The sequence below is a fragment of the Jaculus jaculus genome, chromosome 6 (genome assembly GCF_020740685.1).
Source record: "Jaculus jaculus isolate mJacJac1 chromosome 6, mJacJac1.mat.Y.cur, whole genome shotgun sequence".
Lineage (NCBI taxonomy): Eukaryota > Metazoa > Chordata > Mammalia > Rodentia > Dipodidae > Jaculus > Jaculus jaculus.
In genome coordinates, this window is record NC_059107.1 from 166454565 (window position 1) to 166467796 (window position 13232).

A 13232-nucleotide genomic window follows, 5' to 3' on the forward strand; every position below is an offset into this window, starting at 1 on the left:
GAAATCAGTAAGAGACTCATCAGGAAAATCTCTAAATACTCAAATATTAAACAATATACCTGAAAATACAAACAGCAGCAGCAACAACATCCTACATGACTCAAAGAAATCACAATAAGGTGAAAAATACCAATCAAATTTTGTAGGATGCAACTAAATAAAAGCCTAAATAGAAATTTGCAGTTTTAAATGCCTACATTTATTTTTTTATTTTTTTTGGTTTATTTTTATTTATTTATTTGAGAGTTACAGAGAAAGAGACAGAGAGAGAGAGAGAGAGAGAGAGAGAGAGAGGGAGAGAATGGGTGTGCCAGGGCTTCCAGCCACTGCAGACGAATTCCAGATGCGTGCGCCCCCTTGTGCATCTGGCTAACGTGGGTCCTGGGGAATCAAGCCTCGAACCAGGGTCCTTAGGCTTCACAGGCAAACGCTTAACCGCTAAGCCATTTCTCCAGCCCAATGCCTACATTTTTAAATGGCATTCCATGGGTTGGGGATGTAACTCATTGGTGGAGTGCTTGCCAGGACTTCCAGCCACTGTAGACAAACACCAGGCGCATGCACCCACTTGTGCATCTGGCTTACATCGATCCGGGAGAATCGAGCCTAGGTACTTTGGCTTTGCAGGCAAACACCCTAACTGCTAACCCATCTCTCCAGCCCCTGGTGCTTTCCTATTAAACACAGAAGAGGCAGTCTCAGGGGCTGGAGAGATGGCTTAGCGGTTAAGGTGCTTGCCTGCAAAGCCAAAGGGCCCGGGTTCAATTCCCCAGTACCCAGGTAAGCCAGATGCACAAGGTGCACGTGTCTGGAGTTTGTTTGCAATGGCTAGAGGCCCTGGCATACCCATTCTCTCTATGTGTGTCTCTCTCTGCTTACAAATAATTTTTTTAAAAATCCCAAAGAAATAAGAGAGGGAGAGAGAGAGAGCCTTTCTTTTTGTTTTTCAAGGTAGATTTTCACTGTAGTCCAGGTTGATCTGGAATTCATTATGTAGTCTCAGGGTGGCCTTGAACTCATGGTGATTCTCCTACCTCTGCCTCCTGAGTGCTAGGATTAAAAGCAAATGCCACCACCCAGCTTTCTTTTTTTTCCTTCCTCCCTTCCTTCCTTCCTCCCTCCCTCTCTTTCTTCCTTTCTTTTTTTCTTTGAGGCAGGGTCTCTCTCTAGCCCTGGCTAGCCTCCACCTCAGGGACATCTTACGTCAGCATCTGGGATTAAAGGCTTGAGCCATCATGTCCGCTCACCTGAAGAATAAAATATACTAAATCCTCACGGAGGACCAAGGAGCACTCCCAGCTATTTTGGCTGGCTATCACCAAAATGACGCAAAAAAGGAAAGAAAATGACAAACAAACATCTTTCATGAGTATAGGTCCCAAAACCCTTGATAAAATTGGCTAGTTGAATCAAAGAATATAAGGCAAGGATGAGAAATCAGGACCAAGAGTTTTTTTTACCGCAACAAGGTTGGCTTAACATCAGCCACTCAATGAAATCTGCTCCATTATCAGACTAAAACAGAAAAAGTACCTGATCATTTATTTCCATGGGTATGAAAGAGCATTTGAGAAAATGTCACCTACATGTATGATGAAAGCCCAAATCTTTTCTCCTAAGTGAACAGAGGTAGAAACTGCCTGCCCAGGCTTAATGCCACGCCCCTGACATGAAGCCCCGCCTTCTTGACAGGATACCGTGCTCATTCGGTATGACGTCATTGCCATGTAGCTCCTCCGTCTCCCTCGTGGTAACCGCCAACCTCTCACAGCTAACGGTCAGGCCCGAAGCACGTGGATGAAACCCATTAGCTGAGCAGGCGTAGGCGCAGGCGCAGAAACAATAATTCTATTGGCTGAGCTCTGCATGCTCATGCGCGGTGTCCAGTTGGCGGAAGCAAGCGGCGCGCATGCTAAGGATTGGCGCTGGCAGTGAGGCCGGGGCGTCAGGCTGAGGGGACGCCATGTTGCGCCTCGCGGCCAGGCTGGTGGCTTTCTTCTGGAGGAAAGAGGACGCCCCGGACGAGGATGTCCGACAGCCGGGACAAGAGCTCGCGGAAGGTGCGTGTGCGCGCGTGGGGCACCGGGCGTAGCGGGGGCTGTCGAGTGGGGGCGGGGCTGTGACCCGTCCCTGCCCCCAGGGCCGCCCTGGCCCACGTGCCGTGCGGAGCCGCTGCCTTCCTTCGTCTTGGCGCGGGTACGAGGACAGGGCCTTTGAGGCTTGGACGCCTGCTATTCAAAGCCAAGCAAACCCAAAGAAACCGTGCCCCCCGCGGTCGTCTTTCCAGAGACACTCCAGGCACAGCTGTCTGGCTTCTGGCACGTCCTCATTGTCCCTGGCTTCCGTCGTGCGTGTTGAGGTGCCGCGCAAGCTGATGAGGTGTCTCTGGACATCTTGCCTGGCCTTTGGCCCAGTCTCGGTGAGCTTTCAGACTGTTGGAAGCTATAATTGTGCCTAAGTTGTTCTTTCAAAGTGTGTTGGAAGTGCTCTTTTGCTCGTTTGGATTCTTTCTGGCCTCATGTTTCTGAGGCTGTAATTACAGTTGCTCCTCCCTGGGGCGCAGATCTACACTGTTGCTTTATCTCTCCAAGTTTTCTCCCTACGGAAGGATTGAATTCGGGGCAGTGGTACCCTATTGATTTATCCAACCTTTAAAAGAATAAAATTTCCCACAAGAGAAGCCAGAAATAATAACAGAAATAAAGTTAGTGGTGGGCTGCAGCAGAATAAAGGTCATGGTGTGCAGATGTGCTAATGCCTATAGCAAAATGTAACCTAAAGCAAATAGCTCATCCATCCAGTATCATCTGTAGAATAATGGCCCTCATGCAGTGACAACTTGAGCTCCATACAGCACTGGGGTTTCACAGCCGTGGCATGACTTGGGTACTCTGAAGTTTCTCCTGTGAAAAGTCACAGGAAAGGTGCAAGCGCAAGGATAGTGGTTGCAGCTGTACCTCTAAATGGGTCACTGAATGGCTAAGGGTCTGCTGTTCCTAGGCTGCATGAACCTTCCTATGACTTGATATTTGAAGCCTTACTCAATCTCCCGAGTCTACCGCTGCTTATGGGGATGAGAAAAGATAGTGGCAAATAGCACACATCAGGGAGTCCACAGATGTCTCTCTTAGCCCAATAATTTACAGGGTACCCCATATATTATGTGCACATTGCATGTGTATTCTGTCACCCATCCAAGTAGTGACAATTACTGTCTCTTTTCCAAATTATACTGGCATATAAAATGGCTAGGGACCAAGCTCAGGGTTACACATGGTAGACAAGTTCGGACAGTCTGGCTTTGGAGTCAAGGCTTGACTCCATGTTCACTACCTGTGTTCCTTGAAACACAAGCTTCTTTCTCTAAAAAACAAAAACAAACAAACAAACAAAACACCTATGTTCCAGGCCCGGGGAGAGGGACCAGCAGGTAAATGTGCTTGCTGTGCAAGTGTGAGAACCTGAGTTTGATCTCCAGGACCCATGTAAAAAGCTGAGTGTGTGCAGGTTAAGGTCATTTGCTTGTAAAAAGGTGGGTGTTGCCACAAATACCTGTAACTCTCAATGTTGAGGGGTGGGGTAATGAGGAGAGAGGAAAATTGCTTGGGCTTCCAGTCTAGCATTAGAGTACAGGTTTGGTGAATGAGAGATTACACTGGAGAGATAAGGCTGAAGAACAATAAAGGACCCCTGATGTCTTCCACTGGCCTCTGCCTGTGAGTATTCAGGGCACACAAATACATCAACACATGCACCCTGCCAGACACAAGAAAAAACACCCTATGTTCCCTATGGCAGCTTTTCCATGTCTCAGATGAAGCCCATTAGGTTCCTGTCCCCAATAGAGGCCCATACTTAGCTTTTCCCAGGTTTAAGTAGTTTAAGTGTTTAAGTAGTGGGATTTGCTTTTGCAGTCAGTGTAACTTCTTTGCTTTACCTGTTCAGGGGATACCAGGTTGAAAACCGTGCAGGGTGTTGTGACAAGGTACTGCAGTGATTATGGAATGATTGATGATTTGATCTACTTCTCCAATGATGTTGTGACAAGCAAAGTGCTTCTGAATGTTGGACAGGAAGTTATTGCAATTGTGGAAGAAAATAAAGTATCAAATGGACTGAAAGCAATCAGGGTAAGTCTTAGTTCATTTGTAAATAATCTCTCTTCACCATAAATCTCCATTATTTGTTAACTTCTCAGAAACAAGCTAGAGAGAGCAGAGTAAGCCTGTTGGGGGAAATTTTGTTCTTTGTAGTTATTTCTGTTTTTTAAAAAATAAAGAGAAGTAATTGTAAATCATTTAAACATCACAGAAGTTTGTAATTCAATAAGCAAAATTTGGGCTGGAGAGATGGCTTAGTGGTTCAATGTTTGCCTGTGAAGCCTAAGGACATCGGTTCGAGGCTCGATTCCCCAGGACCCACATAAGCCAGATGCACAAGGGGTCACCTGCATCTGGAGTTTGTTTGCAGTGGCTAGAGGCCCTGGTGTACGCATTCCCTCCCTCCCTCCCTCCCTCCCTCCCTCTCTCTCTCTCTCTCTCTCTCTCTCTCTCTCTCTCTCTCTCTGCCTCTTTGTCTGTCTGTTGCTCTCAAATAAATAAATAAAAATAAAAAATTTTAAAAAGTAAAATTTGCCTGTAATTTATGGTGGTCTTTACCAAAGCTTTTTTTCTAATGTTTTTAAAACATTGTTTCAAATTATAATAATTCGACTCTGATATCTGATTAGCAATGGTTATTAGATTCTACTGCCAGTAACTTTATTTGTCATGTAATAGTTTTTTTTGGTGGTATAAGTTCTTGGAATTAGAATATCCTAGTCAAAGGGTATGTAAATTTAACAATTTAATGTTCATGAATCAATATCCAATAACATAGTATTAATTTATACGCTCAGGAACAGAATGAGAATTGCCTGTACACAATGTTGGCAAGGATATGGATATTATCAAGCTTGGAAGGCTTTGCAACCTAACAAATGAAAAGTGATCTCTTGATTTTAATTTGCATGTGAGCCTAGTATCATTAATTTTTCACAATTTGTATAAATTATCTTCTCATTCTTTGTCCATTTTTGTTGGGTTCAGCATGTTCCCTCATTGGAGTTTATGTATATGGAAATTAGATCCTTTTAAGAAGTTACATGAGATTACAAATATTTTCCTCAATATCATCTTTATTATATAGTTTGTTCTTATAGTTATTTATTTAGATGTCTCATCTTATTCCTTTGGTTAGGTTGATTCCTAAGAATTTTTGTTTGCTTTTTTAATTGCAAGTACAAAGAAATGAAGCAGCTTTTGTGTGTCTGCTATTTTGCTCAATTCATTTATTAGCTCTCACCTTTTTGGGACTTTCTGGCTTATGAAATCTTTACCGTTTTCTACATGAAGGCTCTATTCATCTGTGAACAGAGATAATTTTACTTTTCTATTCTATTCTATGCCTTTCCTTTCTTTCTTGCTTTGGTGAGGAATTTGAGTACACATTGTTGAGTGGAAGTGTGAGAGTGGGCATCTTTGCATTGCTCCTGATCTGAGGGGAATAGTTTTTCATCTTTTAGCACTGGACTGATGTTAACCATGGACTTTTCACTTATGGCATTTATTCTATTGAAGAAGTTTCCTTTTATTTCTTACTTGTTTATATTGTGAAAGAATGGTAGATTTTTTTATTTTTATTTATTTATTTGAGAGAGAGAGAGAGAGAAGTAGATAAAGAATGGGCATGCCAGGGCCTCCAACTATTGCAAATGAACTCCAGAAGCATGCACCACCTTGTGTATCTGGCTTACTGGAGAATCAAACCTGGGTCCTTTGGCTTTGCAGGCAAGTGCCTTAACTGCTAAGCCATTTCTCCAGCCCCGTTTGCTAAAATTTTGTTGAAGATTTTTATATCTGTATGCACAAGGGACTGCTGTATGACTCTATGTACCCTAAAATGTATAAGCTGAAATCTGACTCCCAGGGTGATGGTATCAGTAAATGAAGCCTTTATGGGTTGATTGGACCAAAATAACTCATGTATAGAATTCATGCCCTTATAAAAGGAATTCCAGAGAGCTGCTTCATCCTTTTAGAAGGCATCTTCTATGAATCAGAAAGCACAGGTCCTCACCATCTGGAATCTGCCATGCCTTGACCTTGGACTTTCTAACCTAGATGGAGTAAGATGAGAGTATTGGTTTGTAGTTTGCTTTTCTAACTCTCCTTTTAGAATGGTTTAAATAGTAATTTGTCTGTCTTACAGGTGGAACCTGTCTCTGATAAATGGGAGGACGATAGCAAAAACAGTGGTAAACAGTTGTCAGACTCCAGCCCTCGAGTGCTGATTGGCTGTGTGACTTCCCTGTTGGAAGGTGCTGGCTACATCAATCAGACCACATACTTTTCTCTGGAGACTGTGTGTGAAGGTAATCAGATGGATTTCTGCTTCACTTTTAAATTAGGTTTTGTCGCACCTTAGGGCTAGACCCCAGGGTCTGCCCCCAATGACACCTCCTCTAGCCAGGTGGCTGGAGACCCCAGTTATAAGCTTTAATCAAACACCCGAGTCTATGGGGGGCATACATTCAAACTAACAGAGGCCTCAAGTTTTCTTAGGCCAATGGTGAAAGAGGGAGGGAGGGAGGAACTATTTTGATATGGATGAGATTACATGATTGCATTCAATATCCAAGATTCATTAGAGTGAGCACTTGAGATGAGTGAATTTTCTTTTATGCAAATAAGAACTTATTAGGGGGTTGGGGAGATGGCTCAGTGGGTAAAGTGTTTGCTCTGTATGATAGTTTAAATAGATGCCCCCCAATATATTCAGTGTTTTATTAGTTTGTAGTTTGCATTTGCAGCCACCTGGCTAGAGGCAATGTCACTGGGTGAACCTTAAGGTGTGATGGTAAGTTTAGGATTTCAGTCTAAAGATAAAAAAATGTGCTTAGCTGGAGTTCCTGAAGTGTGCTGTGCTGTGTGGCTTTTGATTTTTGGCTTGTGCCTCTCTCTGTGTGTTTGGTCTGTGAAAGCAGGCCAGCTTCTGCCATTATGGAACTTCCCCTGAATCTGTAAGCTTCAATAAATCCTTTCCTCCATAAAAAAAAAAATTAGGTTTTGTGTCTTTTAAATTATTTTTATGGATTAGATTTGAGATGGTTACATATATCATTAACAAAGACAGCTTTAGACAATGACAGGTAGGTGCTGGCTTCCTGCAGCAGCTGTTTTTTTCCAAAAAATCATTTTTCAGTATGAATTTATTCTTTTAATATTTTTATTGGGCTGAAGAAATGGCTTAACAATTAAGGCACTTGCCTGCAAAGTCAAAGGACCCATGTTCAATTCCCCATATCACATATGCCAGATGCACAAGGTGGTGCATTCATTTGGAGTGGCTGGGGACTCTGGTGTACCCATTCTCTCTCTGCTTCTCTGTCTCCCAAATAAACAGTTTTTTTGAGGTAAGCCCAACAGACTGGCCCAGAGGGTTGGTGGGGAGGAGGAGGATTGGCATGCCAGGATCTCAGCCACTGCAAACTCCAGACATTTGCACCACCTAGTGGGCATGTGTGACCTTGCATTTGCCTCACCTTTGGGGGTCTGGCTTATGTGAGATCTGAAAAGTTGAACATGGGCCATTATGCTTTGCAGGCAAGTGCCTTAACCACTGAGCCATCTCTCCAGCCCCCAGATTGGCTTTATTTTAATGAAAGAGAGCAAGAGAGAACTGGGGCACCAAGGCCTCCAGACACTGCAGTTAAACTCCAGACACATGTGCCACCTTGTGTACATGTACAATCACACATGCTTGCGTCACCTTGTACATGTGGCTTATGTGGGACCAGGAGAGTTGCACGTGGGTTCTTAGGCTTTGAAAGTAGTGCCTTAATCACTAAGCCATCTTTCTAGCCCTAAATAAAATATTTTTTAAAAGAACCAGAGAGATTATGTTGAATAATTTATTTATTTTATTTATTTGTTTTTTTGAAGTAGGGTCTTGCTCTAGCCCAGGCTGACCTGGAATTCACTATGTAGTCTCCGGGTGCCCTTGAACTCATGGCATTCCTCTTATATCTGCCTCCCCGTGCTGGGACTAAAGGTGTGTGCCACCATGCCCAGCTTATGTTGAATAATTTCTTAAAATATATTTTTATTTATATATTTAGAAGCAGAGGGAGAGAGAAGACAGAATAGGCACACCAGGACCTTCAGCCACTGCATATGGACTTCACTTGCATTGCACCACTTTGTACATGCTGGCTTTACATGGGCACTAAGGAATCAAACTCTGATTGTTAGGCTTTGCAGGCAAGCACCTTAACTGCTGAGCCATCTCCAGCCTGATTTTATGTTTTTACATAAGTGCCTAGAATCTTCTTCAAAATTGCACTTCATGGTTTAAATATTTTCACAAACTAAAACTTAACAAAGAATCTATATCTGGGTCTTTTGAACATGTAGACCTGCTCCATTTCATCCATGAGTATCTAAGGTCTAGTTTGTTTATTTCCTTTGTTAAGTACTTTGATTAAAGATTTCCACCTGATTCTGAACAAAATGTAAAATTTAAAGGTCTTTTAAGAAGGAAGGAAGGATGGATGGACATTGGGACTAGTTTACAAATGGTTTCTTACAGCAGGCCTTCTTGGACTTTTTCACCCAATAAATGTTATGGGGTTATAAAACAGGTATGCAAATAAAACGATTCAGTAAATTACAAAAAAACATTTTTCTATAAAACTATTCTTTGTTATACATAGAGTTGATATGGATACACTTGTTTATTTTTACATTAAGAATTAAATCTTGGGCTGGAGAGATGGCTTAGCGGTTAAGCGCTTGCCTGTGAAGCCTAAGGACCCCGGTTCGAGGCTCGGTTCCCCAGGTCCCACGTTAGCCAGATGCACAAGGGGGCGCACGCGTCTGGAGTTCGTTTGCAGAGGCTGGAAGCCCTGGCTCGCCCATTCTCTCTCTCTCTCTCTCTCTCTCTCTCTCTCTCTCTCTCTCTCTATCTGCCTCTTTGTCTCTCTGTCACTTTCAAATAAATGAAAATAAACAAAAAAAAATTTAAAAAAAAGAATTAAATCTTGCTGGGCATGGTGGCGTATACCTTTAATCCCAGCACTCAGGTGCAGAGATAGGAGGATCACAGTGTGTTTGAGGCCACCCTGAAACTACGTAGTGAATTCCAGGCCAGCCTGAGTTAGTGAGACTGAACCTTGAAACCAAACAAACAAACAAAAAAGAATTAAATTTTAGCTGAGCATGTGTTACTACCATCCATCATTTTTCACAGTTCATCAAAATTTTGATTTTATAATTACCATTGCTGAGATTGCTACTTCACATAAATACATAGTACAAAGCATCCAAAGTATGTTTAGGGCCATTACAGAAGTTGTTGGAAATTCTGCACTAATCCCAGGACAAAATTCTTTAAATTATTTTTTTTATGAAACTCAAGTCAGCAATTCAAAGAGTAGTTTTAAAAATCAAACATTTATAACTATGAAGGCTGAACCTAGAATCATCTAGGAGACTCACCTCTGGGCATATCTAGAGACATTTAAGTGAGTGAGGGAAGATATACCCTGAATGGATGTGACACCAATCCCTTTGGCTGGAGTTGCATACTGACTAAAATGGGAAGAAAGGAAGAAGCATGCTGAGCATCAACATCCATTTCTTTCTGCACAATGTGACCAGCCACCACATACTTCTGCCACCAGAGAGATCAAGCTGCTCTCATTGCCATGCCATCCCTACCATGACAGACTGAGCCTTCAAACTGTGAACCAAAATAAACCTTTCGTTCTGTTCATAGCAACAAGAAAAGTAGCTATAAGGGGCTAGGAAGATGGCTTAGTGGTAAAAAGTCCTTGTTTGCAGACTGCTGGCTTAGCTTCAGTTCCCAAGCTGCCCATGTAAGCCAGATGCAAAAAGGGGTGCAAGTATCTGCCATTCAAACATTTGGAGCAGCCAGAGCCATCCAACACTACACACATACAAATAACTGATACATTCATAACCCCATGGTGAATATCAATAAAACCCCTGAGAGTGCCCTCAGTGGAATGTGGGTGGGGAAAAAGAGATATAAGAGGATAAAATGAAGGGAATGAGACCAACATGTGATGTGTTCATATAGTAAAGTACATAATTAACTTAAAATTTTTTTTAAGTTTTTTGTTTTCAAGAACAGTAATACAGGAAAAACAGTACCAAGAAGCCTAACTGGCCCCGTGATAAACCTTATTGTGAGGTTCATAGGCTTTTGGAAGAGGTTTGCAGAAAGAATGTAGAAGAGTTTAGAGCTGCAAGCTAGAGAAGCTCTAGAATTTGGTAAGGAGGCCTTAATGAGCCATTCTGCTGGGAGTTTGGAAGCCCAAAATGCCAAAAGTGATGTCCTGGCTCATGTGGTTATAGAGAGGAGTGAGGAGTATATTGGGAATTTGACTATAAGCCATTCACATTATATTGTGGCAAAAAAAAAAAAAATGGGGCTTGGTTGCTTCCTGTCCATTTCTTCAAAACTTGAGTGAGTCTGAATTATAGAATAATGGACTAAGTTGTTTGGCAGAGGAAATTTTAATATAGCATGATTCTAAGGCTGTGACATATTTACTGATTACTATTCTTATTCAGAGTTACAGTAGTGAGGTAGAATAGAAAAATAAGGAAAATGAGTGAGGATATTTAAAGTTGCAGACAAGACATGAGTAGAAAAAGCAGCTATAATTGTTACAGATTAGTGACCTTAAAGAGAAACCTTTTACAGTCTACACTGGGATAACAGGAAAGGTTGCCTGGAGAGAAAAGACTTCACACATTTAAGGCTGTAGTTCATAACTGCAAATTAGTCTGAAGAGAGAGAGACTGAACTGAAAGGCTACCACAGGGGTTCCCTGCTCCAAAATGTTTGCAAAGGAAAGTGTTTTTCCAGGTTCAGCCACCAAACTGTAAGGGAGCCAGACTACTACATTCAAAGGTGGAGCAAAACTTGAAAATGTCATATTCATGGTTCTTGCTTTGAAGACACACACAATACAAGTGAGGGTTCATGAGGGCTTGCACCAGTTTCAGAAAGCCCCTGAAGCCAGACAAGGTGTGGCAGGGTCAGATTCTTTTCAAAGAGGTCCTGAGAGGCCACTGCAAAGTGATGAAGGTGAAGCCTAGTTGCAGTGTTGGAGATGTCACATTCATGGAATGTCCACTGAGCAAAGTGCAGACAGCAGAGGTTATTTAAGGCTTTTGGAGCTGAGATGATTCTCACAAGTCTCCAATGCCAGACATGGAACTATAGGTGTTAGTGTTTGCCTTACCGGGTTCCAGTCTTGCTTTGGCCCTATCCTTCCTTGTTATGCTTTCACTCTTCCTATTTGGAATGGGGATGTTTACCTGTACCATTGTGTACTGAAACTACCTATCTAACTTTTTTTTTTAATAGTACAGGATCTCACAAGAGGTTGTTAGTATGCTTATATAAGAGCAGAAAGCAGTATGTACAGTAAAAAATATTGCAGTTCATAACATTTCTCTAGTCTTGAACCTGAAGTGAGGTGTGTGAGGCAGTGTTGGTGTTAAATGGCATGATGATATGTGCAGTGCAATGCAGCATCCATGTTGTGTGTTCAGAACCAAGGCTGCAGTGAAATTGAGATGCACCATTGGTGAGCACTGCCAGAAACATCTCAAATTCATTACACATTTGATTTTTTTTGGTATGTGTGTGTGTATATATATATGGGGGGGGTATATGTATATGCAGATACATGTGACCCATCCACATATGTGCAGAGGTCAGAAAAGGATGTCAGATGTCCTCTATTACTCTTTTTATTTTAAAATACTTTTACATAGGCATTTATTACTCTTTCTCCTTATTTCCTGAGATGGAATCTCTCACTAAACCTGGAACTCACTGATTTTTTGTTATACTGGCTACCAGTGAACCCTAGTAACCTCCTGTTTCCACCTACCTCAGTGTTGGAGTTAATGTGTGGCCATGCTCGGCTTTTTATGTGAGTGTGAGGGATCAAACTTAGGTCCTTGGCCTGTGTAGCAAATGTTCTTACTCCCTGAGCCATCTCTCCAACCCACTTGTTTCATTTTTAATTTTTAGTTGTTATGTGTTCAGAAAAAAAATATTATTGCCATATTCTTCACAACCCCCATGCTTAGTTACCCACAGTTTTCAGAAGTTCTGCCTTAGAGGTACAAGTCTTTGGACAGCCGAGATAAAAATACCAAAGAGCCAAAAGTATTGGGCTCAATGCTGTGTGTTGTCCTATTACTGTTAACTAGAACCAGAAAATGCCTGCTATATCACTTGATCACATTTGGTAGTCCTTTGGGGATTTTTATGCCAAAATATGGAAAATAAATAGAATAGATAGGGACTTGAGTTAACAAGCCTGACTGGGAATGACCATGTTGGGTTTCTTTCCCATCCCTTAGAGGCTGGGGATGGTTGGTCCCTAATGCGGTTTAAAGGGAATTAAGGCTAGTGAATATATTTCTTTTTCTTCCTTCCTTTTTTATTTTATTTTTTTTAAACTTTTTTTAAATTTTTATTTATTTATTTATTTATTTGAGAGCAACAGACACAGAAAGACAGATAGAGGGAGAGAGAGAGAATGGACGCGCCAGGGCTTCCAGCCTCTGCAAACGAACTCCAGACACGTGCGCCCCCTTGTGCATCTGGCTAACGTGGGACCTGGGGAACCGAGCCTCGAACCGGGGTCCTTAGGCTTCACAGGCAAGCGCTTAACCGCTAAGCCATCTCTCCAGCCCTATTTATTTTTTATTTTTTTGCTTTTTCAAGGTAGGGTATCACTCTATCCCAGGCTGACCTGGAATTCACTGTGTAGTCTCAGGGTGGCCCTGAACTCCCAGTTATCCTCCTACCTCTGCCTCCGGAGTGCTGGGATTAAAGGCGTGCGCCACCACGCCCAGTTTATGAATATCTTTCTAACAGAAGTAGAGTTTGTATTTTTAAAACTTTCATATGCATCTTAGGTGAAGTAGAAATGATTTCAGGATATCAAAACTTTGGGTTGTACTGCTCATTTGAATATTAACTGAAGTTTTGTCCCTGACTATTTCAGGTTTCCAGCCATGTAAGGGAGATTGGGTAGAGGCTGACTACTGGATCAGGCCAGGTACATGGAGCAGTGAGGCCATCTCAGTGAAGCCGCTGAGATACAAGCGTGTGGACAAGGTAGTGTGCTGATGAGTGGA

General features: G+C 42.1%; 1 protein-coding gene across 1 annotated transcript in view; it reads left to right on the plus strand.

Annotated features, from left to right (window-relative positions):
* The first annotated feature begins 1963 nt into the window (after positions 1 to 1963).
* Positions 1964 to 13232, plus strand: part of Mov10l1 (Mov10 like RISC complex RNA helicase 1) — a 104934-nt gene continuing 93665 nt past the window's right edge. The window contains exons 1-4 of the mRNA XM_045153050.1: positions 1964 to 2060; positions 3946 to 4130; positions 6250 to 6412; positions 13100 to 13212. Of these exons, the coding sequence (XP_045008985.1) occupies positions 1964 to 2060; positions 3946 to 4130; positions 6250 to 6412; positions 13100 to 13212 (558 nt within the window). The remainder of the gene's footprint in view (positions 2061 to 3945; positions 4131 to 6249; positions 6413 to 13099; positions 13213 to 13232) is intronic.